This window comes from Leucopleurus acutus (genome assembly GCF_964270905.1).
Source record: "Leucopleurus acutus genome assembly, chromosome: 2".
Lineage (NCBI taxonomy): Eukaryota > Metazoa > Chordata > Mammalia > Artiodactyla > Delphinidae > Leucopleurus > Leucopleurus acutus.
The window spans coordinates 1,633,434-1,659,974 of record NC_139143.1 but is presented as its reverse complement, the minus strand read 5'-3'; the positions used below and the strand labels follow the sequence as shown (position 1 = coordinate 1,659,974).

Here is a 26,541-nt window from a genome sequence, read left to right as displayed (position 1 = left end):
CTCGGCACCCCCGCCGACCTTGCTGCAGGCGCTGTACTGATCCCGGGCTCTTACTTGGTCTGATTTAAAAGCCTGGAAAGGGGCCAGGAGGGAGCTGGGAGGAAGCCCTCCGGGGAGGGTCCAGCTTCCCCGACCCGTGCCCACCAGCGCACGCGGGCCCCCTGTCCCCAGAGACCTGGGATGCCCACACGCGTCTGCGCGCGTAGCCCGAGGAAGAGCCCGGGTCGACCCGCGGCGGGGGGCGGGGGGGGGGGTGGCCCGCAGCCGGCGTCGTGGGGGGGGAGGAGGGGGATGTGACCCGCAGCCGCCCGGCGGAGACCGAGGCCCCAGCCGCCGGCACCTCCCGGCCCCCGAGCCCCGGAACTGCCGCGCCGCGGCGGCTCTTTGTCTACCTGCTCCGGGCGTTAAAGGGCCCGCTCGCAGTCGGGGCTCGGGACCCGAGGTGGCGACGGGAAGTGGGGCTCTGTCGCTTTAAGTGTAGCTGGAGCGGTGAGTCGGGCGGGCGGGGGGAGGAGGGAGTGAGAGGCGAGGGCTGGTCCCGGGTCTCCGGCCGTCCGCGTGGCCGCGCTCAGACCTCCGCTGGTCGGCCGGGCGGGCGCGGCGTCGGCGCGGGGTTGCCGGCGGCCGAGGGCCGCTGCGCCGGGAGGATGCTGCATCTGCCCCTGCCCAGGGCGGGAAGGACGAATTTCTCCCGCAGGTAAGCGCCCCGCCGCGCGCCGGCCCTTCGCTGCCGCAGCCTTGCGGGGGGGGGGGGGGGGTTCCGCACGCTGGAGGGTCTTGACCGCCCTAGCGTCGCGGACCTAGGGGACGGCAGCGCCACCTGAACCTCTGGCTCCCGAGCGTTTGGCCTGTTGGCCTTGGGGTTGGAGGTCGGGGTGCGGAGGGATCTCGGTAGGGGGAGGAAAACAGGGGGCGTGCGACCCCGGGGACCAGGACGGACCTGGGACAATAGCACGACTGGACAGAACTTCCCTGGTTCCCTGCAGTGTGGTGGGGCCGGGGGTCTTGGGGACCTGGGGAGTGGAAAGCGAGGGGGCTTCGCCCCTAGCCGGGTTCCCCCGGCCCCAGAAGCTCTGGGGGTTTTCTGGGGTGAAGGGAGGTGGTGGAGGTGTAGGCTGAGACCTGAGTGGGCGCCGGGCTGAATTTATGACGCCACAGCCGCCTGGATCCCTCAGGGAGAAGTGAAGCCCGGGACCCTACTCTGGGAGGGGATGAGAGCCGGCTGATTGGGGAACAGACACCGGCCCTGTAAGGTGAGGGTCGGGCACTCAGGCTCCCCACTAACAGGCAGTGACTGACCGTGGCCAGCCCTGGGACCCCGCCAGCCGACTTAGAAACCACGCTTCCAGGAGAGGATTAGGGAATTCCAGCCAGCCGAGGAAGAGGACTGCTGCTGTCTGGTGTTCCTGGGAGCTTCCCACCCCGGTGTGCACCTTCCCTCCCCTCAGCCTCCCTTCGGACCTGTGGGGCTGAAGGAAGTTGGGGACTGGGGAGTTGAACGGGAGGCCGATGCCCCTTGCTGTGACCACTCCACACCCCCAGCCCCTAGACCCCTGACTTGCAGCCTGTGCTCCTCCCCCGAGGTTCCTAGGAGGGAACCCAATGCAGTTCTGCCCACGCAGGCTCAGGGTCAGAGCAGAGCAGTGGGCAAGGCCTGGTGAAGGGGGGGCAACCCCAGCACCCAGAGCCCCTCGGAAGCCTGTCCTGCCGCCCTCCAACTTGGGACCCTTGGAGTCACTTTGCTAAGCTGACTAGTGGGCCTGGGGGTGTTGTAAGAGGAACCAATTCATGAACAGAGAATATTCTAGAGAACAGAGGTCTATTCAGGGACCTGTGGGAATTCCTGTTTGTGCTGGGATCCCGGGCGAGTCCTGAGTCCCTGGCCCTGGCAAAGGCAGAGGGGAGGGTGCCCTCCTGACCTCCCCTAACCCCACTGCCACCACTGCCACCCCAGCTCAGAACCCACTCCAGGTCCACACGGGGTGTGTCTGAGGACCGTTATAGTTGCACTGGTTCTACTGTTAAGTTCTCCCCCCAGCACCCCCCAGCCCCATGGCAGAAGAGGTGAAAATCTCTTAGTTGGTCCCAGCACCCTTACCTGAACGCACCACGCCTTTCTTCCTCCACCAGCCTTTGCTAGGTGACCCCATCATGCCTTGACATGGAATCCTCCCTGCTCCCTTCCTCTGCTCCACCCCACCCCACCCCAGGAGACCCAGGCTCTGTACAGTGAGCTCAGCATCCGGTCCTGAATCCACAGCTGTTGGGTACTCACTCACCTATCTTCTTACCAGAATCCGACTTCTGGGCAGGTGTGCCAGGTGTGCCTTAGCCTGAGGACAGAGCAGGTCGAGTTACACCTACCCAGCCTGCCAGCTGCCGGCTGGGCTGGGCCGGGCTGGGCCTGTGGTTTCCTTTTCACGCAAGCCCAAAACTTTCAGGGGGATTGTAGTTAGTAGGCAAGGAGAGAGGGGATGTCATAAACTGGAGGTCAGGCCGAGAATTGACAGAGTTCAAATGTAAACTTTAACTGCCCTGGCTCTCATCCACCGAGGGAGGGCTTAGCCCAAGCCTTCGCTCTGGGGACAGCTCAGAACCTAACTTGTAAATGATGTTTGATCGGGGCCAACAGGGATCAAAGAGATGCTTCCCTGCAGGCTCAGGTTCCCCCCCCGCCACACACACACACACACACACTCTGCAGGAGACAGCTGGGGAGGATGTGAGTGAGGTCTCAGGGTGAATGGCTTAATTGGCCCTCCAGTATCTCCAGGACCAGCTTTTGATGAGCTGAGCTGTGATCAGTCCTGGCCTTTCCTCCCCAGATGCCTGGGGTTATTGCATCTACGGGGGAGGCGGTTTCCATTGGTGCCATTCTCGCACATCTCAAGTGTTAGGGTCTCTCCTGGAGACCCGTCTTCTCCTGCCCCAGCAAACCCCGTCCTCGGTGTCTCCCAAGCAGGAAACCTGGAGTGCAGGCATCTGTCCCATTCAGCCCTCCTGGACTCCCTCCTGGGAAGGGCCCTGAGCTAGAGCCTGGGGACCCTTGGGAATGGGACCTGCTCACAGAGACCCTGGGGCAGAGGGTGTGGACCTGGCACAGAACCAGCCCCTGTGAGGGGACAGAAGACCTCAGGACAGCAGAGCCAGTGACTGCTTCTGGTTAGAGGGTTTTACGGGGCTAGGCTTGCATGCCAAGGGCAGGCTGCATTTGCTGGCTGGACCTCTCCCTGCAGAGCCCTGCCCTCTGATTGGGAGGCAGGAGGAGAGAGGGCAGAGGAGGGCTGGGTGTGGCAGCAGCCTGCGCCCACATCTGAGCCAGTCACTTCTAACCACTATAACAAGACGCTCCGGACGACGCCTGTGCCGAGGGCTTTGAAAACGCTTGCTTGTTTAATCCCACAGCAAGCACGGGAGGTGCATTTTACTGTCATCCCATTTCACAGATGAAGAAACTGAGCCAGAGGGTGGTTCAGTGAACCTACCTGAGATCCCAGTGGTGGGGTCTGCCTGACTCTATAGTCAACCTTTAAACCCTGCCCCAAGGAACCTGTTCTCGCTGACACTAATCTGGGTCCAGGGGATGCTCCACGCTGAAACCGCAGAAGCTGCAGGTAGTAGCAGCCTCACAGAGGTCGAGTGAGAGCTGGCCTGACCGCTGGTGGGTGTTGTGGGAAGAGCCCTGGACTCGGAGTCCACCAGCCCGATCCAGACTCTGGCTCCACTGCTGATTCACTTTGTGACCTTAGTTGCTTGGCTTCTTGTCTCAGTTTCCTTCTCGAGCTCCTGACCCGTCCACCTCGTAGGACGTGGGAGTGACAGTGAGATGATGTGACAAGCAGAGTGCTTTCAACACCTGAGCCTTCCCGGATGATATCGCACAGCCAAGGTCCCTCCCAGGCAGCAGGGCTCCCTCTTCGATTCTCCAGGCCGCTCTTTCCCTCAGCATCCTTCCCTGCCACCTTGCTGGGACCCTAACGAAGGTGCCCATCAGTGTAATAGACTAAACGGGTCTCGGCTTAGAATATATCTTGGATTTTTACGTAAATTCTTAATTGTTCATCTTCAGATTTCTATTCAGTCCGAGTTCTGTGCTAACTAGGATAGCATATTTATACATCCTATTCTTTTTTTTTTTTTTTTTTTTTTGCGTTACGTGGGCCTCTCACTGCTGTGGACTCTCCCGTTGCGGAGCACAGGCTCCGGACGTGCAGGCTCAGCGGCCATGGCTCACGGGCCCAGCCACTCTGCGGCGCGTGGGATCTTCCCGGACCGGGGCACAAACCCGTGTCCCCTGCATCGGCAGGCGGACTCTCAACCACTGCGCCACCAGGGAAGCCCATATACATCCTATTCTTGATAGCAAACTTGAAAAAAACTTAATCATTAAAAAAACCCAGCCATTATTTATTCAGCCTTTTACTGTGTGATAACTTTGGGCCCGCCACCGTGCTGGGTGCTGGAGGAACAGCAGATCCCTGAGGAGCTCACATCTGTTCATTTCTTCAACAAAGTGTCGTGAGTGCCCCCCACATGCAGGCACAGGGCTGGGAACAGGGGACACAGTGGTGCACAGCCCCTGCCATCAGGGAGCTTGGAGTCTTAGAGTGAAAACAGACTAACAAAAGCAGCAGACACATACATACGGTATTTGGAATCGTGAGACACGTGAGAAGCGATCATGCAGGAGGAAGCAGTCTGTGGAGGAGCCGGGGAGGCGCGTCACTGTGGTACCCGCTCATACGTGCGGTAGCTGGAAGCAGGCAAGGCAGGAGGGCTTCGTGGAGAAGGTGGCATTTTCCTTGAGCCTTGAAGGTAAAGTAAGAGTGTTCCAGAGGAACATGAGCTCCTTCGAGAAGCGAGGGAGGAGCGTTCCTCGATAGAGCGGTTCTGTGTCATCTTCCAGCTTCTCTGCCCAGACCCACCATCACCGGGGTACCTCCCATCACACAGACTCCTGGTCTGAGATGGAATCCTCTGAGACAGACAACTGTATACATTCTCACCTGCTCAGCCCCACCAGGAATCCTGCCTGAAAACCTTTGATCCGATAGCACAACTGGCTTGTTTTCTCTGGACCTGGATCCAGTGTCATCTCACATTAAGTTCATGGCCAGGGTAACAGACTGCCCTCGCCCTTGCCCTTAAAGCAGAGTGAAATAATGCTACCCCCATGGAGAATACATAGCTTGTGAGAATTCATCCTCGGCCTAACTGTCTTGGGATGCCTCAGGAATTTCCTAGAAATAGTAAATTCCTGGACATACCTGGCCATGTGAAGCCACTATTGAAGACTGATACATTGTTGGGGGGAACATGGTGAGAAGGAAAGAACATCATGACCCCTTCACCCCCCTACCACCCCACCCCCGCCGTGCACGTGTGCACACGCATGGCAGCCCGGCCGCTGGTCCTGTTAGCACAGTCGGGAGATGCTCGGTGTGCCGACAGAGGGTGGAGCAGATGTGAGTTGCCTCCTAAGCTAGTTTTCCTCAATGTGTTGCTACCGGGGCCATTTGAGTAGCAGGAAGGTTTTTCAAAAGAGGAGATCGGAGGGAAGCCGTGTACCTGCCTTCCCTACTGGGTGTTGTATTTTTACCTTGTTTATTCCGTACGATGATCTTGAAAGGCTGGTGGTGACATGACCATTTGGGGGCTGCGGGTGTGTTTCGGGGAGGGCAGTGCCTGTCCCAAGTCACAGGCGGTAAGTAGTGAAGCAGAAATTCATACACAGCCTGGCTAGCTCCTCTGCCCATCCCACCCTGGGCTGGATGTCGGGCTAAGGGGCTTGGTGCTTTCTGTAAGCTGGAGAACACTGGGGCTCCCTCAGGTACGGTCGCTTTCTGGAAACAAGAGCTGCTGATAAAGCAGCTTCTCCAACCTCCAGGGAAGCTGCTTTCCAACTTACCTATTTATGCTTTTCCCCCATAGTCGCTCATTACATGGTGGTTTTGCCCAATCACAGATTCCTGGGGGCAGGGACTCTTATTCAAGTGATGCATATATGGAATTAATAATGGTCTTTTGGGGCTTCCCTGGTGGCGCAGTGGTTGAGAGTCCGCCTGCCGATGCAGGGCACGCGGGTTCGTGCCCCGGTCCGGGAGGATCCCACATGCCGCGGAGCGGCTGGGCCCGTGAGCCATGGCCGCTGAGCCTGCGCGTCCGGAGCCTGTGCTCCGCAGCGGGAGAGCCCACAGCAGTGAGAGGCCTGCGCACCGCCAAAAAAATAATGATAATAATGATAATAATGGTCTTTTGATGATGATAACACAGAGCCACCAGGGTCCCATCCAGACGGCTTATATAACAGGTCAGATGTGGATACACCATGTGTTTTAAAATTTTATTTTATCGAAGTAGAGTTGATTTACAATGTTGTGTTAGTTTCTGCTGTACAGCAAAGTGATTCAGTTATACATATATACATTCTTTTTCATATTCTTTTCCATTATGGTTTATCACAGGATATTGAATATAGTTCCAAGGGCTGGGTAGGGGAGGGATGGACTGGGAGTTTGGGATTAGCGGATATACCATATTTATCCTGTGCCCTGTCACGCTAGCTCTTTAGGGTCGAACGGCTACGTGAAATTAAAGCAAATCAATTCTCCACCAGCACGTACTGATTAATTGCCTACTGTGTGCCAAGAATTGTTGTGATCGCTGCAGGGGGAACAACAGACAACGTATTCCAATCCACGTGGTGGTACGATTAACTTGTAACAGAGTGGGATGTTGGCTTCTGACACTAGGAATAACAGTAGCTGGAAGTAGGAAGCAAGCAAGTCAGAAACAGAAGAGATCTACGCCCAGGTCAGGGAGCGGCAGTTAGGAGGGCAGTGAGTGTGGCGAAGTTACGGAAAGTCCAAATGCAGACTGCAAGGACATTTGGGGGAAGGATTTCAGTTATGAAGGAAGAGGGAGGGGGGCCCTGGGCCCAAGAGGCACCTTGGAAAGACTTCACGGGGCAGCGGGATCAGTGGGTGACATGGGAAGAGACTGGAATGAGGGCGCATCCCCCGCCATCTCTGATGTCCGGCCAGGCCCGTTCTTGTGGCTGTGTGGGCAGGTGTCCGGTGCACGCATGCTCCTGCAGGGGTGTGTGTACTCGTGTGTGTGTGTGCGCACATGCGCACACACATGCGTGCGCGCATGAAAATGTTGTTTTTCAGCTTGGAGCATTCTCCCACGGCTTACTTGAAATTCTTCTATAAGGCTATACCAGACGACCAGGTTTTGATCCTGGTGACCTGCCAACTGTGTGATTTTAAGACTAGGTTTTTAACAGCCTTAAAACAGGAGGAGTATTTCTGCCAGTGGGTAGAATTATGGCTCAGAGGCCCCAAAGGAAAACAAATCCTTGGGATTTATTCTTGGGTGTCCCGGGTTTCTGGAGTTTGAGCCCCTGTACGCAGGGACTGAGGCGTACATCCTGGAACCGGTTCCTTAATTCTCTCTGAAGGGAGGCTGAAAAGCATGGCTGGTTCATCAGATCTGGGAACGGAGGCCTCTGTCTGGGAAGAGCTCCCGACGGAAACCCTTGTTAACGTGGAGGTGTCTTTCCACATTTTGGATAGCTGTGCCATTTCTTCCTATTTACTCTGTTAAGTGTGTGTTCCATTCCCATAATTTGTACTGGTTCTCCCACTTAAGCTTCTCGCTCATAAATTCTAGGTAAATATCCTTGTAATTTCCGGGCCCTGGGTTCCCAGCCCAGATTTCCATACCTGCTGCTTCTGAGAGCTTCTCTTTGGGGCGTTGCTTTCCCAGAACTCAGCTCCCACAGCAGCCCCTCGGGCGTGGGCCCCTCATACATGGGCTTCGTGCTTAACAACTTTGCCTTTCGGGCTTGTATTGAGCTGCCCTTGGGGAAGACTTCTGAATCACCTTTTCCTGCAAAGGTGGCTCCTCTGAACGAGGAAAACCCATAAAGGCCACTATTCTCAGTGCTATAGTACATTTTAGAATGACCTTCAAAGTACAATGAGCTGTATGTTAATTGATTCGTTTTCCTCCATTTTCCTCGGCCCACTGTTAACGGGGCCAGCTCTTATAAATGAACTGTGAATGAGGGGATATATCTAATAGGACCCGTCTTCTCCTGTGCGTTATAGAAATTGCTTTCATCCTCCGTAGATGCCCCTTGTATGCGCATTATCTTTCAAGTGCTTTTGTCCTAGAGGCTGTATGGAAAGCCCAGGCAAAGCTGTGGTCCCAGAGGATGCGGGGTGTATAGAAAGGGAGACGAATCTAGGCCCCTAGACTTTGGTTCCCTCAGCAGGGACCCTCAGAGCCTCCGCCGATCTGCCCTCCCCGGCCTCAGAACCAGCGGGCGGAGGACCAGGCCCTCCTCGCTCCCAGAAACCCTTGCGGGGGGGCGGGGGGGAGGGAAAGCAGCGCTTGCTCAGGAGTCTTCCTGCTATCGAGAAACCACGTCTGGGAATTTGCACAGAGCAGTTCATGGTGGGAGCAGCTTTGATCCCCAGAGAGTCCAAAGCCCCCTGGGAGAAGCCTTGCCGCTCCTGCAAGGGCCCCCGGGTTCGGTGACGGTCTGCTCTGGCGAGCTCCCGGCCATTCCACGTCTCTTACAAAGTCGAAGCAGGACTCTCTAACCCACCACCACGATTCTACCAGTAAAATAATGCTGTCGTGTGCTGTGAGCCCAGAGATGCAGAAATAACCTGAATTTTGATTTCCGTCCTCCCCACCTCTGGTCTTCACGTTTAGCAAAGAAATCCAGAGGTGAAACGAGGAGGAATATTTGGGAAGCAGGGAAGGTCAGAACCTTCCCGCAGTGGTTCCGGCACCAGACGTGGCAGGGCCCTGCCCCTGACTCGCTCCTGCGCCCCCGCGCCCTCCCGCCCCGCCTGGCATGTGCAAGGCCTGCGAGAGTTGTTTGTTCCCAAACCTGTTTGTGCCCGTTGAAATCGTGTCATCTAATTATTACATAAATTGTTGAGGTGTGAGTGTAAAAAGAAAGTTGTTTCTATAAAAACTACATCACTGGAACTTCCCTGGTGGCCCAGGGGTTAAGAATCCACCTGCCAGTGCAGAGGGTGTGGGTTCGATCCTTCGTCCGGGAGCTCGGATCCCACGTGCCGCGACTACTGAGCCTGCGCGCCACAACTAGAGAGAAGCCCGCGTGCCGAAACTAAGACCCGACGCAGCCAAATAAATAAATAAATATTAAAAATAAAAAAAAACTACATCACTGAAGACTTTAGGGGGCTTGAAAAGGCAAATTGTTAGGAAAACGGTGGTGGAACTGGGTGTAGGATTTGAAAGGTTATGGGGAGAAGATTGCTCTGTGCGTGAGAATCTCGCCCCGCTTCAAAGACTGAGATGCGGGGCGGGCTCCTGCGTGTGGGTCCGGCCGTGAACAGCAGGGGTGGAAAACACACGTGTGTCGGGAAAGCCCTGCCAGTTCTGGGCCCTTGACCAGCACTGAGCTTCGCTGGCGCCCTTCTGGGCAGTTTTCTGTAACAAGGCTGAGTCTGCGAGGATTTTACCGGAGCGAGCCCTCAGGAAGGTGGGGAGGGGCCTTCCCTGGACGTCCTGCATTGCAGAAGAACACCCACCCCGTCAGGGGCCCGGGGGACCCGCGCGTTGGCAGGGGGGCCGCCAGAGCAGCCCTCTGGTTCCCTGCCTTATACATGGGGGCTTCTGCTAAAGATGTTAGCAGAAAGCTTTCCTCTCCTTAAAAGGGGGCTTGCAGACTACCAGCTTCGTTCTTTTCTCTCTTCCTTCAGATCCATGTGAGACAGAGCTGAGCTCGCCCCCATGTGAGGCTCGGGGCGCGTATCTTTGGTGCCCAGGTCACCTCGTCTGTCCGTTCATTTTCAGCTCCTTCCGGTGGTGACTGATGCACTTTATACTTACTCAGACCTAACGGTTGTCACCTCCAAGGGGGACCCCATTAGGGCTTTGTTCTTCCAGGTCTCTGAAAGGCAGGCGGGACTTTGGGCACAGCCCCCTCGGGACAGCAGCGGAGTTGCAGTGGCTCTGGATCTGTCCTGCGTCGGATAAGAATGGAAGAAATAACAGGATGTTTTCATTCCCATCTGTTGCCTGAAGGCTCCTTCCCCAGAAGTAAAACCAGTTGGATTTTGATTAACTTTCTCCTCTTTTAATTTCAGTCTTCCTTCTTTGGACTTCTTTAAGGATTATGCCAGAAGCCCCAGACTGATCAGAAAGCCTCAGAACAGAGATTCCAACTTACAGTTGCCCAAGAAAAGCATGTTAATACCCCAAGTAATTTCCTAGCTGGTCATTTTCCTGTGTTCTCAAGATTGTTATTTTTTCCTAAGATAGGTATCTGTAGGTAACAAAAACTGTTCTCCCTCTCGACCTTGGGGAGGTGATGTGGCAGGAGACACCATGAGGGAAGCATTAGCGGAGGGGCCGGGGAAAAGGCTAAGTGTACGATCTGTATGCAGCCAGTCTTGGAGTACGTTTTCGATGCCGAAGTGAAGAGAGGAAGCACCGGAAATCTAATATTGACTTTGCCGCTGATTTGTTCCGGGACCCAGGGCGAGGCTCCCAGCCTTAGTTTCCCCTTCTTGGAAGGAAAACCAGGGCCACCGCGGTGGAGAGGCACACGTGAGATGGTTCGGAGAGAAGGGAATGTCTGGGTGGAGAGTGATGGGTTCAGGATTTGCTACAGAATGATGGCAGTCCACTCTCAAGGGGTGTTGAAAGCGATCACCAGTTCCCAAAGTGGCTGGGTACGGCTGTTTGCAGAGCAGTACAGATACTTCAGTACCTGATCTGTAAAGCCTGCATAGGACATCTGCCTCTCAAAACTGTTTGCTATCTCTGGCATTTGCAGGTGAGGGTTTGAGAAGTTTAAATCTTTTCCGTTCCTTGTTATTTTTTCCTCCATTCATCCTTCATCCTTAAGCGGGCAGAATGTCATGCCTGGGGCAGGGAATGAGTGTCTCTTTACCGTGCCCGAACACCTGTGTGTAGTTTGTTTGTCTGGTCTGAGATCTTTACTTCATCTCCTTATCGGTTGAGAATTAAGATTCCTTTTCTTTTCATTCTTTTTGTTCAAGGCTTTGTAGTAGGTGAGAGATGGGCTTACTTTCACATGCACAGAAAACTCACCCATAAAAACGCAGGTCTTTTACATGCACTAGCTGGGTTTTCCTCGGATGCTGACCTTTGACCCCCACGCACAATGTGGTATTCAGCCGTCCTGCTCTCTGAAGTGAAAATCTTCAGAGCCCTCAACAAAGATATTTCACCCAGAGTAAGCAGTCCGTGAACTAAATGGCCCCCGATAAGAAGGCGGTTAATTTGGCGATAAAGACGAAAGCAAGAGGTCTATAACAATTTACAGGGCTCACCGAGGCCAGATCACTGAGCCCCCCCATGTGGGAGTGACAGCTCAGCCTTCCTTAAGACCTAGATTAAAGAGGCAAGTAAAGTTTTTCGTCAGTGGGGTTTCTTAGTGCTGGGATTTCTTTGGATAAACCTGCCCAGTGTCCCTTGGTAGAATTGATAAGAGTGGAGCATCTTAGTGGGGGGAGCTATTCAGAACGCACGAATCCAGAGGGCCTCTCGGGAGCCCTTCTTTTGAAATCCTGAACAACTGTTCCTATTCTCTGGTTTTCAAGGACGTCAGCGTTGATAGGCGGGTTGGCAAGAAAGAAGACTTCGTGAACAACACGGGGTCCCAGGCACCGCCTTAGACAGAGCGCAGAGAAGGTGACAGATGATAGCATTGCCTTTTTTTTTTTTCCCCGTCTTGCTCTCTGGAAATGTAAGGAAAGACTGAGGAACGGGCCTTGGGTGTTTAATTGCAAGGTTGGTTGAGGAGAGGGAGACAGAGCGGCGAGGTAGGGAAAAGTCAGGGTTCGGTTTACACCAAAAGTCATTTCCCAGGGCTGTGTTCAGGACCCGTGTCTGCCAGTTGTGTGCGGACATCCAGATTTCCGTGGCGTGAGGAAACTGTTCTTTCGCTGCGTCTACCTCACAGCAGTAGCTTGCAGATTTTTCCTCCATGAAGCTTTATTTTTGGAAACCGCTGTAATTCACATGTTGGGACCTATTATTAACTGCTCATTTTATGCTGTTATTGGAAATCTTTATATCAGGAAAGAATGTACGGGTTGTTTTGAGGGGAAGGGAGGCTCGAATGAAAAGTTACCTTACCTAGCATCTCAGGTCTGGGGTCTGAGAACAGATTGGAAACCCATATCCCCCCAAGCAAAGAAAGCTCTCTTTGGTTGTCTGCCCGTGACTGTCCTCCCAAATGAAGGGCCCTCACGGATCTACGAGGCGGCTGTTTCGAGGCAGAAGATGATCATGTAAACACTTGTAAAACTGTCTCACTGGGAGTCACCGTGGTGTAAGTACCGCAGTCCACCCTCCAGGACAGCGTTAATGAGGAACTACACGGCGTGTTTCATAAATGGAGAAAGAAGCAATCGCACCATGTTACATTTCAGCCCATAACTGGGTGGCTGGAGAAGGCCCCTGTTTAATTAAATTCCAGCACGTGGTGTCTGACAGGACGACTTGGCCTTACACTTGACCACCGGCTGGGTTTGGAGAGAAGCTTCCTCCACGAGCCCCCGCACACCGCGGCGTCAGCTCAGATGCTGTGTGCTCTTGGCAGGAAAAGGTCTCCCGCAGCCATGGCAGGGCTCCCACCTCAGGAGCTCTCAGGAGACCTCAAAGAGCTCAGCACTCAACGTCCCTGCAAATTCTGACCCTGGCTTTCGTTTTTAAGCTGTTCTGGGCAGGCTCCACATAGGACGGCTTTTCAGAAACATGAGGGGCTGCATAAGTGTTGGCCTCTGGTGGGTTAATGTAGGGGATTGTTGTTGTGAAACCAACAACCCTCCCAGCTGCAGGAACCCAGGTGAGCACCCAAGGGACACAGCCGGAAGGGAGCAGGAAAGAAGACAGACAGGAGCGAGGCAGCCGGAAGGAAGAGTGCAGGAAGGGCGGGCACAGACCTTCCGCGAGTGGACCAATTGGCAGCCCCCGCGCTGCTGATGGACAGGGCAGGACGGGGTGGGTGCGGCGTCCGCGGTGGGCAGGGCGCTAGTGGGCCCTCAGGCCGGCCTGGTCGTGTCCCGGGGACATGTGGCCATGGGAAAGCCTTGCTGACCCTCGGTTAGGGGCCCGTCACCCCTGCCCCAGGGCCATGAAGGCCCCGGCGGAGGCAGGTGTCGCCGCAGTGTCCACCGGGCCTCGCCCAGCATCCTGGCCCTCGCTGTCAGGGGCGTTTGAGTTTTACCCATCGTCCCGAAGAGCCCTTTGTAAAGCGCCGTCCAGGAGGTTGGACTTCACACTCGAGCTGCATGGGTCCCGATGAATCCCCACGAGGGGAAGGTGGTGGACAGGGGTCCACAGAGCCCCCCCCCCCCCCACCCACCCAGGCCAAGGCACCTGAGTCGTCTCCAGCTGCCCGGCACCCTCCCACCCCTCTGCGGCGGGCCCGTAGGGGCACATTGTCCGCTGGCCTTTGCAAAGGGCGGGAGCCGGTGGAAGCACGTGGGAGGGCCTGTCGGGTTGGCCGCCCTGCCTCTTGCGCTCAAGCCCTCATCCAGTTACCGAGAAGCAGAGCCCTCTCAGGAACGCCGTGTTTGGGTTTTCAGGCCTTTTGAGGTCTAGGACTAACCCCATTTCTTCTTCACGATTCTCGATCCCCAACCTCAGTAACTTGAGGTGCGGTGGAGCAGACACAGATTATGACTGACCCGGAGACCAGCTCTTTGTGCAAAGGGCCCCTGGAGGCGTGTAAGTGATCTCGCCCTCCAGTGGAGCACCATTTGGAATGCTGCTAAATAACACGCTGCAGAGTGACGCCAGGCGGCTCCCTAGAGATCCGAGCAGATGCCCGATTTAGTTCTGCTAGGCTGTGACCACCCCCAACTAGAGTTGGGGGTATTTATAGTCTATACGGTGGTTAAAGGCAGGTCTTAACAGTCGGACAGATCTTGACATTAAACGGAAGCTGTGGGACCATCCACGGGCAGGCACGCAACTCTACTTGTCTTAAGTTTTTCCTCTCTTACGCGTGAAGTGGAAGTAATATCTAACTCCAGGCTGATATGAAGGTTAAACGAGGTTGTACCTCTACGTAAGTGCCCAGCACAGTGCGTAAACACATATTTAAATCCTGGACACATGGTAGCTATTGTTTTCGTAATCTGGTGACGTTCACAAAGAAAAATAAGAATATATGCTTGGATGAGCACCAATCTGGCATCTCCACTAGAAGATAATGCGAAAGGCGTGCCCTTCTGACAAAAGCAGTGCTATAGATCAGTTTGAAAGGCAGCATATTAAAGATGCCTTTTAGTAGTGAGCATTTCAGAATCGCTGTGTGGATGTGCACACTGCATTAGGCGGTAGAAGAGTGGAGAGACTGCTGTGATTTGAGCAGGCTTACAGACACACAACCAAACGAGCGAGCTTGCTAATTCCTCTGACTCCACGGACTGAAGGGGACCATCGCCTCCGCTCCAGCGTTTCCGATGTTGGCGGTGGAATGGCTTTCATTAGCATCATTTAAGGATGTTTTCCGGAAAGCCTTGAGTCTTCGGTAGAGCTGCAGACCTTGTTTTCGTCAAGTGCAGTATGTTGCCACGTGTGTGTCCAGCAGCGTAGCGTCCTGTTGGTCATGTCTGACCAGGTGGGTGCAAATCATGGCTCCTGCTGGGTCAGACCCCAGCTGCCTGCTGGTTACGTGAACAGCAACTTTGCACAGAGCAGCCTCAGCCGGCTTACACTCGGATGGCTTTGCTACAACAGAAATCTCTACTCTTAGAACCACACAGCTTAACGAATGTTCAGTTATGAAGTGTACCCTTAAATCCTCCTACCTTCTCATGATCATCTCTTTTGAAAGAATGATATCAGGGTGCCAACGGCGGCATTAGATAAGCTTCCCCGGTAGGAAATTGAGAAGCCTCCCTGGCAATACACTGACGCTCGTTTGAGGCCTCAGCTTCTGATTCTTTGCAGAGAGAAGAGAAAACTGTTATCACCCTGGACTCCTACACCTATGGCCACTGCCATTCTATATGATCGACATTTTCAGATTGGAATTTAAATGAGGATACGACATAAAGAGGCATTGCAGCTGTTATGGGAATGAAGAAATCCAGCCGAATCACTGAAGTCAAAACTGCAAAGGGACCTACGTAGGCCGTATCAGAATTTTCTGGAACCTGGAAACCAGCTTCATCTTGTATCTTATTTATGACTCTCCGCCCAGCCCGGGATGTTTCTCTTTCTTTATATTCAGTGAAGGTACGATGGTTTCTGTGCGACCCTGCCTCTGACTCGCGTTAGAGTAACCGTCCTCGTCCAAGGTTGTTGGCTAAACTTCTCCCCAGGGACATCAAGAGGGTGTGAGCTCCTGCAGGAGGTGCTTGCGTTCTGCCGTGGGTTGCTTTGTCAGTGTTATTCGTGGAAAGGAAAACAAATGAAGGGTTCGGATGACGTTCCCTGTGTGGGCACTTACAGGTGTCGTGCTGTCACGAACTTCGCGTTTATCCTGAGCTGATCCTCTTGGTGGACGGAAAGGGCACTTGGGTCTCTGACCGCGTGTTGCCGGGATGGGGGTGGGGTGAGGGGGCCAGGGTGCCGGCAGGCAGGCTGACGCGGGGACGTTTCTCTTTAGGTCTTAGGATTTGGAATGTGTGTTTGTCTCTGTTTTGCTGGCTTTCCCTTTGAACGGTCCTTGTTTCGTTTTTCTTTGGTAGATTACACGTGGACAGCATTAGGATAATTTCAGACAGGAAACTTGGGTGGCGCGTTGCCCTCTGTTTTGAGTCAGGAGTTTTGACTGGACGAGGAGTCTCAGCGAATAGAAAAAAGACGATTGCCTCGGTTTCTGTAGAAACACTAGGAAGAAGCTGGAAAGTGGACTTTTAGTTTTAACAGAGTAAAAGAGAAAAAAGGTGATAATGGAATGCCAGGGACTCTTGGGGTGAGAAGACTGAAGAATTCAGCAGAGGGGAGTGGTGTGTTCAAAGGGAAGGCCTGGCAGCGGTGGGGTTTGTGGCGGAAGCCTCGTCCCGCCAAGAGAGTAGCTTACAGGCTGGGGGTGTTTACTGCCAGCTCAGCATCTCACACCAGCAGTCTGGCCCAGACCCTCCGGAGCTGCCAGAAACTGTTGCGAGTGCGCGGATCCTCAGCCCGGAGTGTGGACTGGGGCCTGCTTCCCAGCCCTTTTCACCTCTTCGGACGCCCGCTGCGCGCTCCCAGGGTGGTTTGCGATCTGAAGATGGACATCAGGACCTCTTTGTTGCCGTGACCGTGACAGAAACGCCAGGGCGTGTGCACTCTGCCTGACTCCTTCCATCCTGACCCTGGGGCAGGCTCTGTGCTTCTCACTGAAAAAGGCTTTCGCTTCTGTCAACTGCGCATAAATCATTCTGAAAGCTGCTAATACGTTTGCTTCCCATCCTACTTTAAGGCATCGCCCGAGTCCAGTGGGGGATTGGCAGTGAGGGGCAAGCAATCCCAGCGCTTCCTTTTTTCCTTCTCTTTTCCCCTCCCTCCCCAGCCCCCAACCTTTTATTTTCCTGAGTCAAGAGGAGCCAGTAATATTGCTGGGAGAAAAATCGTGTTTTGACTTGTAAACCGAGCAGCTTAGATCGGAAAGGCACGAAAAGGGAAGAAAAGCAGAGGCCTCTCTTAGTCCAGAGTTGCTTTCTGCTCCGAGACTTGTCAGCCGAGGAACAATTGTTTTCCTTTTCACTTGAGTTTGGCCTAGCCCAGCGGTCAGCAAACTTTGGCCTTGTGGGCCGTACCTGGTCCACCGCCTGTTTTCGTCTGGCCCACAAAGCAAAGAATGGTTTTCACATTTTTTAGTGAGTGGGGGAAGAATTAAAAGAAGAAGAATACTTTGTGACACATGAAAATTATATGAAACTCAAATTTCATCGTCCATTTAAATAAAGCCACATCCATTCATTTACGTGTTGTCTGTGGCTGCCTTCCTGCTACAAGGGCAGAGGGAAGTGGTTGCAGCAGAACGTGTGGCCATCAAAGGCTAACATAGTAACGACCGTCTGGTTCTTTACAGGGAAAATTTGCCAAGCTCTGCTCTAGGCGCTTAACCTGAACCTGTCCTACTTTTCAGAGTATCGTCAGTCGTCTTTTAATTCCTGATTGGCTTAAAGAAAATGCAAAGGTGCAAACACTGTGTCCTTTGCATCAGCCGGGGATTTGGGAATTGGGGACTCTTCCCGGAGGAAGAGTAGGTGGGAAGTGGGGAGGAAGCAGGAAGTATCTTCCGAAATGTTAAACCAAACAGCATTTTCGCCCCTTTCCAGAAATCTACGGGAATGGGACGTCTGTGTTGGTTTAGGAAGAGAAGGGAACGTTGGTTCCAAACAGCACCCTATTGACTGTTCTTAGAGCCTCTTTCTGATGGAAGCTCAAATCAGGATGACTTTTCACCAGTTGACACCTTAATTTCGTGACTTTTTAGTTCTTGTCAGGATTTGCTTTGCCCAAGTTAAGAATCAAAATTATCTTCCCAGATGTTCGACTTCCCAAACATTTCACTTCGTAGGTGTGGAATGACCTGTCTACACCTGGGGAAATTGAGGCCAAGAAAAGTAACGGAATTACTTCAACTCTGGGAGTTAAGCGCAGTGGGGACAGTGCATGGCATGGTTAGCATTCCAGAGTCTGCCCCCAAGGGCTGCCCCTCATCCTCCCGAGGTGAGTTGAATGGCGTCCGGTAGGATTTTCCCTCTTCTTCAGATTCCCAGTTATTTTTGACTCTGAAGGGTTTACATTTCCTCACTTGGAAACGTCTGAAAAAGAGAAAGGTGCCCTTTTTTTTCATTCCTGCCCCTATGAAAGTAGGAGAGGAGGGGGAAGGCTTGGGGCAGGCGCAAAGGGAGATCTCTGAAACAGGAGAGAACTCAAACAAGCCTCGGCCAGCCGAGTCAGCATTCTCACCCGCAGTTGGTCCTCATTAGGGAGACTCCCGTTAAACAGCTCGACTTTCTGCTCTGCTTTCCTGCGCTGAGCCCTGCCAGCTGACACGGCAAAGCTTAAACCCACACCTCGGAAACGGTCTCTCATTACTCCCCGTCTTCTCACTTCTCTGTCTCGCCCACCACCCTGCAATTACCCTTTCCCACATTAAGATCCCAATAAAATATATTGATTCCTCTAATCCAGTTGCATCCATTTTGTCCCACAAAGTGCTAGCCAGGCTGTTTGCAGGACTGAATAGTTGCGTAGCGTGTCATTAGGGGAGCACATGTAGAGCCTGGTTTCATCGTAAAGCGATGACATTTCTCCGGGATCGTACCCCTGCCAAGTCGAAGCAGCAATGATCATTCCTTCCACTCTGCTCGCCTCCTTGCTTTTCTCAATCCGTAGCTTCTACTGAGCCCGGCTGATGGATTCGGGTATTTTATTTCAGCTGTAATGACCTACGGTATCACGATCAAAAACCTCGTGTTAGTAAATCCCTGAATGGAAAACTGCCTGAATCATGGAGGTGGTCAGGGTCCCGTGTTTTAATGTATAAATAAAAAATAAGCTAATTTATACCCAAATACCGAAGGCTGGGTGGCTTAAACAATAGAAATGAATTCTCTCACAGTCCTGGAGGCTAAAATTCCAAGATCCAGGGGCCGTCAGAGTTGGTTCCTGGTGAGACCTGTCTTCTGGCTTCTCTCCGTGTCCTCCCGTGGAGAGAAAGAGCTCGGGTGTCTCCTCCACTTCTCAGGACACCAGTCCTATTGGATTAGGGCCCCACCCCTATGACCTCATTTAACCTTACTTACCTCCCTAAAGGTCCTTTCTCCAAATATAATCACTGGGGGTTATGGCTTCGACATAAGGATTTGGGGGGACACATTTCAGTCTGTAACGATGGTCTAAGTGTGAGAAACTGTCTTAACTAACCTTAGGGCAGATGTTAAATTCCAGAACCAAGAAGGCAATGCTTGAAGCTTGGTGTTAGAAGCCAAGATGATAATTTTTAAAAAATTTTTTTCCGGGTCATAGACATTTGAGAATCCAAAGGTATGAGCAGACAACAGAACATTGCACATACGCCTAGAATTTTGTAGATCACCTACAGGGGCACCCAGTTCTCCAGAACAATTAAGTACTCCAAGCTAGCAGGCTGATTCTCAGTCATTCTTTTGCCGCTGCTGAGATGGCATCTCTTCAGATTCAGACACAGGCTTTAGCTTGACTGAACGGGGTTCTGCTGAGGACGGGTCCGTGATCCCACTGCCCCCACGGAAAACACGTCGACCTTCTAGGAGAGGAGAGTGCGCTGCACTGTCCGTGTTGACGGTGGTTGACTTGGCAAGGAAGGGGTGAGAGGAGCTACAACTGGGACCCAGTGGATAGAAGTCCCCTCCCAGTAAAGCACAGGAGGAGCCGTTCCACACTCTCGGTGGCATAGCGGCCTGTGTGTGTTTACACCAGACCCTGTCTAGATGGCATGGGGAACTCTGGCCCTCACGGAGTGACTTAACAGACAAGGGCAACAGTGGAAATGGGTGGTTTCATGATGTGGTAGGATGATCAAGGGTCTAGTCTTCTCGGCCTTCACCTGAGCTGCGTCTGATCTCCAGGAAATATTTTCTGAATTTGTGGTGCTTCTCTTCGTAATCTTCCCTGCTGGGTCCGAGTAAGAATTCATCACGGAGGCACTGCACCAGATCTCCTAGAGTGATGGGCTCGCAAACGGCGGTGCCTGTTTTCTCTCACTTTTCGTCTGTGCCGGTAGTGCCGGGTAACCTGTCTGTAGAGATTAAATCTGAATTTTAGGGTCCCCAGCCATCATCGTGCACAAAGGTAGCCTCAGCGTTCGAGAGTTGAACAGAATTCCTCAGATCTGTGATTCAAACTGGAGTTCAGGAAGCGTCATTCACAGGTTGCTGAAACCGTCAGTGTTCACAGGGACTGGGGTAGAGGAATGAGCTGAACTGTCAGAATATCAAGGGGGCCAGATAAGTCTCCCTGATCGTGCACGTCCTCCAGTTTCCTGTCAGACCCTGGTTACCTGGTGCTGAGAGTTCCTTGTGCTTGGTGATCGTTACCCTTAAGACTCGGCAGGCCGTTAGCTCAAGACGTTTACATTGGCTTCTTCTCTGCCCCCCGCCCCCTTCTTCTAAATCTCTCTGTGTGCAGTTCATCCTTGTTGGCCAGACCAGGCTGGCTTGCCGTGGCCTCGGCCAAACCACAGACATGTAATGAAGCAGGCGCTGTGCTGCGCTCGCCCCGCAGAGCTGAGGCCACGTGGGCGGGTGAGAGCTTTGCCGGTGCCTGAGCAGAACATCGGTCTCTCTACGTGGCCTTGATTCATTTTCAAAACTGAACATCACACAGTTGCTCAGTTTCACTCTGACTCCTCCATGATCTTCTCTTCTTTTTCTTCCGTTTTAAATCACTTATATCCTCTTTAACCTCTTGAACGCTCAGGACTGTGGCCAATAATTCAGTCTATGTGCCCAGCAATTCTGCCACATCTGGTGCCATTGAGAGAAGCACCGTTGACGTTTAACTGCAAACCACAGCTTTTTCAGGTCATGCACCAACTGTAACCACTGTAGCAGCTAATGAACCCCAGCTCTTCGGGGCTGACTTTCCATTGACCAAAAGTTTCCTCCAGGACAGCGCTTTCCAGTAGAAACATGGTGCAAGTCACATCCATAATTTTAAATTTCCTAGTAGACACATTTTAAAAAAGTGAAACAGGTGGAATTAATTACAATAACATGATTTATTTAATCCGATACATCTAAGACATCATTTAAGTATGTAATATAAAATTATTAATAAGATATACTGCATTCCTTTGTCACACTAAGTCTTTGGAATCTGGTACGAAGTCTCTGAGATTGTACCGCACGTCTCACGTCATCGGACCGGCTACGTTTCAGGTGCTCCGTGTGTATCTGCGCGTGGCCAGTGGCCGCCATATTGCACAGACCTAGGAGGTGACCACCTGGTAACCAAAGGGGCAGGAGGGTCACTTGCTCAAGGGGCCAGAGAGGGAGCATGTCACCAACCAGATGCCCTGTTAGGAGCCATCGCCGTGGCTGCGAGTGAGCTCTGGGGGGGCCCTGGGCTGGCTGCCACCCGAGTGGCTCGCCTCCAGGAAAATGCCTGGAGGAGAACGGATCAAAGACAGTGAAGAGTGGGACCTCTTTGGAACTTCGGATCGAGGGGAGTCCAAGACGTGTTCCCTTGTCTTCAGAGGCACCGAACTAGGCCTCAGCCAGGACAGGTTGTCACCTCTGTCGTTTGATCCCAGAACTCAGCATCTTCCTGTTGTTAAGAGTTCAGAACCCACCACCGCACTTCTGTAGCAAACAAGTGCTGAAGCCCAGGCCAGATTCAATAGGAAACACATGTGATGTTGAACCAGATGGCAGTGCCCCCGGTCAACCATCTTCTACCTACAAACTTGGCAGTGTCGTGTGGTTTAGCCCGTTACCTTCCATCCTAGGTGGTGAGCAGGGAAAGCTGTATCCTAACGCTAAGTGCTGTCCTCTCAGGGAAGCTGTGCATGTTTTCAAAACTAGAGCAAGGATCAGGATATCCACTTCCAGCCCTCCGGGCAGCCACCCCAAGAGCACAGAGTAACTTGGAGTCTCTTTACGTATTTAGTTCCGACGGGCTGGTCCTGGACCAAACTCCGTGTCCTCCTTTCCGGTCCCCTGAAGTAGAGCAGTTGGAGTTGTGGGGCTGCAGAGCCGTCCAGGGGGCATCACCTAAGGCACTTGCGTTAGTAAGATGTTCCTTTTGTCTTGAGCCGTAGCCACGCCGGCCCCGGGGCCCTGGAGCCGGGGCATCGCGCTCGCACGCCCTGGCTGTCGTGTGGCCTCCACCCTGGGCCTGATTTATGCTGACTCACCACCACTCACTGCTGCCAGGGGGACGTGTCAAGGGTCGTGCGTTGGTGACTCTTGGCCCACCCGATGTTTGTAGGTTTCATGGGATAGAGTCGCCCTCGTTGGTTCAGCGATGCGCACTGAAAGCCTCCCAGGTCTGACTCCGGCTTCTTTTTACGAGCAGCTGGGAATTCAGTTTCTGGAAATCGGGTCCGCCGTGTGGTCAGAGAGCCTCCTGCTGTCCTGGGGCGTGTTTCCGTTCGGACGGCAGTGATGCCAAGATGGAGAGCAGGAAGGCCTCGGCGTCTGCCGGGGCTGTAACAGGAGGCTCCCAATTCTGTAAACTTTACCTGGGAGTAAAAAATGATTCTAAAAGAAAAAAAAAACAGCCCGACTCTTATATAACCAGCCTATTGTATGGCGGACGTTCCTCAGAGGAGAAAATAAGGTTTCAGAGCTCTGAAACCTTAAAGCATTTAAGAAGCCATAAAGTGGTAAATAACCAGAGAGATGTGTTTGCTGCTTCTCCAGGCACGCATGTTCTGGACCAGAGGAATGCCGGTTCAGCGTTCCGGTCTGCCTTCCCAGGACCGTGCTGGGCTGGGGAGAACTAAGGAATTTTCCTGTGCACCACGAGCCGGCCCGCCCTTGCCATCTGCTAGCCCACACCCTTGGCCCTCTGACTCCCTTGGCCACTTGAGTTCTGCGGGGAGACGTGTGGGAGGGGCGGCCAAGAGCTACACGACTGCTGGCGCTGTTCCCAGGGGGAGAGTGCGCCCCACCCTGTGCACTGCCCTGGGCCTGCACACACACACAGGGAGCATCCGGTTGAGCTGCCTACCCTCCCCCGCCACGGTCCTTCTTCTCGTCCCACAGAGGAGATGGGTGCACCCCTGTACCCCGGTGCTAGGAAGTGGGCAAGGGAACAGCAGAGGGATCAGCTGGCTCGCTTACAGCCCTAGACGGAGGGCTCAGAAATTTATTGAAGGAATGGTACAAGGTCACCACACACTGCCACTCCCACCCAACAAGAAGGAGCTGGAGAAGTGACAAACATAACTTAGGAAAGAAAAACAATAAGTATCTAAAGATGCAAAGTATTCTAACTGAACTCAGTTCCAGAGAGGACGAACCCTTCCTGGGAGAGAAAGAACGCTCGGCTGCTTTCATCTGAGGGGCCCGGCGGGAGGCAGAGGGTTAACCCGCCAGACATGAGGCTAAGGAGAAAACAGCTGGACTTTGTACAAACTTTCAACGGCTACAAGCTCACTGGCTACAAGGAGACTTAGTCACAGAGCAAGTACGTCCCCACCCACCCTTAATTCTTTCCCCCAGGGCCTTCCCTTGGAGCATGCAGTGGACATGAGCCAGTGACCGAGGGCAGGGCAGAAAGATGGAACAGACGCCCCTTCCCCAACTGGGGTGCACGGGGCATTAACGGAGTAGCCGGAAGCAGCACAGCACAGAGGAAGCCAAGAGCGGGGCAGGAGCGTGGAGGAGACCCCCTGCAAGGCACAGGGCCCTTCTCTGAGTGCACGGAGGTGGCCACCACCAGCTAAAAGAACTCGGTGGCCCTGCAAGCTGGCAGCTGGGCTGTAGAGCGTGGAGAGATCTCGGGGTCTTACCGTGGCCACGTCCCAAGCCCCATAGGAAGGACAGCCTTGATCCCACCCCCAAGACGTTTGGAACCAACGTGACAACAAAACCTAGACCTAGCTGTACCGCAGATGAGACCGACTCATCCCTCAGGCCTAGCAGCCTGACAGAGGAAGGGGCACGACATTTCCTAGGTGTGCATGTTGCCATCCACTTAACACACGGCATATAGTAAGCAGTTATGAGACCTGTGAAGAAATGGGAAAATATCACTGGCAGAAAAATAGTCAATAGAAGCAGACCCACAGATGACTCTGTTGTTGGGATTAGCAGACAAGGATTGTCAAATGTATATATTTTTAAGATTTATTTATTTATTTTTGGCTGCATCGGGTCTTGGTTGTGGGCTTCTCTCTAGTTGTGGCATGCAGGGTGTTTTTTTTTTTTTCTCGTCTCTAGTTGTGGTGCACAGGCTCCAGGGTGCATGGGCTCTGTAGTTTGCAGCACGTGGGCTCTAGTTGTGGGGCATGAGCTCAGTGGCTGTGGTGTGGCGCACGGGCTTAGTTGCCCGCGGCACGTGGGATCTTAGTTCCCTGACTAGGGATCGAACCTGCGTCCCCTGCATTGTAAGGCGGATTCTTTACCACTGGACCACCAGGGAAGTCCCTGTCAAATATTTCTAATAGGTGTTTTTAAGGATCTGGTAGAAAAGGTGGATTACATTCTTGAATAGATGGAGAATTTAAGCAGAGATCTAAAAGTTCTACAAAGAGAAAGTTTACCAATTCCCACTGAAGTGAGGATTCTTTGGAAATAAACTACCAGTCATTCTTAGAGAACAGCTGTGTAGCATTTCCAGATCATAACCCCTTCTCTGAGTTTGCGCATCCCTGCTTTCACAAGCCAGGAGTTCAGGTCTGCCCACCGTGTACAGACACCGTATGAGGGGCACAGTCCTACCCCTCAGGGAGAGGTGGTCCAGCAAAGGGATGCACGGACATAACTACTTAAAGGCAGAATGCTCTGATGGAGCCAGAGATGAGTTTAAGAGGACGTGAAAGAGGATGCGATTTCTCCTGACAAGGAGGATCACGGAAAGCCTCGCAGAAAACCGGCTGTTTGGTGTGGGCCTTGATTTCAAAGTGCAGAGCTGGGGGGAAGCCCGTGGAGGCAGGTCGGGTCCATGCGCATCCCTGTCAAGTGCCGTGATGACGCCAGGGCTCCAGAATCTTCCGCAGACACAGATCCTCGCACAGTGGTGAGGAGAGCGGCTCCTCGCTGCAGCCCTGTGCTTCTGAAAAGACGTGAGGTGAGCCCGCCGGCCACGAGGCGGAATCCGAGGGGGCTGGGAGTTAGGAGCAGGGGCTAGGGCTGAGCACCGTGCTGACCCGCGGCCTACACGGCGGGGCCGTGTTTCCGGATTTGGTCCGAGAACTTAGTCACCCCTTACGCTGAGCCCTCTCGTGTCTCTGGTCTGTGCTTCCGAGTTCATGTTTCATTTACATCTTTTCCCCTCTTTGCTCTGCCCAGTCATTGTCGAGTGTCCATACAGCTGACGCCACCCTGTAAATGTCAGCTCAGTGGATGTTTGCCACGTTGACAGCGAGCTTAACCCCGAGCAGAGTTTACAGGACTTGAATTCGGAGGGCCTGGCTACGACATTTATCCGTGCTGTCATACGCTGTACGCTCACGATGGCTCACGGACGGTCTGCAACAGCGGGATGTAGAGTTCTGATTCGACTGTCTCAGCAGCGAGGAGCTAATGAAGGTTTGGGGAGGTGCTGGGTCGGGCTTCTGATGATACTCGGTGTGTACTGGAAGGAGGGGAAACTCTGTGGATAGTGGGGGGGATGGAAGCCTTTCACAGGGCTTCAGCCAAGAGGTCGTTAGGCTCTGAACCGGAGCAAAAGCAGGAGAAACGTAAAGGAAGAAAAGATGGACAGGCCGGTAGTATTAGGCTGTCCAAGAAGTTCATTCAGGTTTTTCCATAAGATGTTACGGAAAATCCTGAACGAACTTTTGTTTTGTTTTGTTTGTTTGTTTGTTTGTTTGCGGTACGCGGGCCTCTCACTGTTGTGGCCTCTCCCGTTGCGGAGCACAGGCTCTGGACGCGCAGGCTCAGCGGCCATGGCTCACGGGCCCAGCCGCTCCGCGGCATGTGGGATCTTCCCGGACCGGGGCACGAACCCGCGTCCCCTGCATCGGCAGGCGGACGCTCAACCACTGCGCCACCAGGGAAGCCCTGGGATTTTGTTTTAATCATAAAACCACAAGGACAAAGACTAGAGAGAGAGACAGGAGCCACATCCGGGGAAGCTGGGATCAGAATGGCAGGTGTGAACTGCTTTATCAGCTCGAAGGCGAGTCCTAAGCCCACAATGGGGACAACTGTGCAGCACCTCTGTTTGTATCCCAGGACCCTTAAAAAGCTTGCTGACTTGGTGACATCAGGTACCTTTAGAGGGGGAAGAGGTGAAACTAAAACCAGGAGGACTGGCTGGAAATTTATATAAGAAACCCTCAGACTCAGATCCCCTCGTCCTAGGAAGGCTACGGCCGTTCCCCTAGTTGACAGAAGACTGGAAACTCTGGAGAGAATAGAACAGGGGTCTCTGCACTCGTGGGCTCCTGGCACAGTGAAGGCTTAGATTTTGAGCCAGTATTGAGTGAAACTTCGCATATTGAATGTTGAGACCCCCAGGACCTTCCCCAGCTCAGCTCTCAGAACACAGGTCTCATTCCCTCCAGGGAGGAGGGTGGGAGATTCATCTCTAGGAAATCTGAGCAGCCCCAGAGAAGAAACTGACATGAATCAGTCCCATTGCATCTCCCTATACTGACGCCATCGCTGACAAGTCCTACCTGTGTACACAGAGCTTCCAAAGAACTTATGATGAGGGTCCCAGTCTTACAGATGAGCAAACAGCCGAGGGTCGTCAGAGATGCGAGAAGACGTGTAACACAGAAGTCTCCCAATACAAACAGGAAAGAGCAACTTGGAGCTAGAAACTAGGCAAAGAGATTGTAAACCTGCCCCTCCGAATGAATGAGTGAATGCATGTCTCTGAGAGTTAAAAGAAGAGGTTGTGTCCTTG

General features: G+C 53.3%; 1 protein-coding gene across 6 annotated transcripts in view; it reads left to right on the top strand.

Moving 5' to 3' along the window:
• NAV1 (neuron navigator 1) overlaps positions 1-26,541 on the top strand; it is a gene marked incomplete at both ends in the record, with an annotated part of 207,225 nt that overhangs the window by 146,960 nt on the left and 33,724 nt on the right. For 5 of the 6 annotated variants that reach the window (XM_082860451.1, XM_082860450.1, XM_082860449.1 and 2 more), the window contains one exon: positions 648-697. The exons of the other annotated variant lie outside the window; for it this stretch is intronic. In XM_082860451.1, coding sequence (XP_082716577.1) covers positions 648-697 — 50 coding nt within the window. Of the gene's footprint in view, positions 1-647; positions 698-26,541 lie in introns of those variants that run through there. 6 annotated transcript variants of the gene reach the window in all.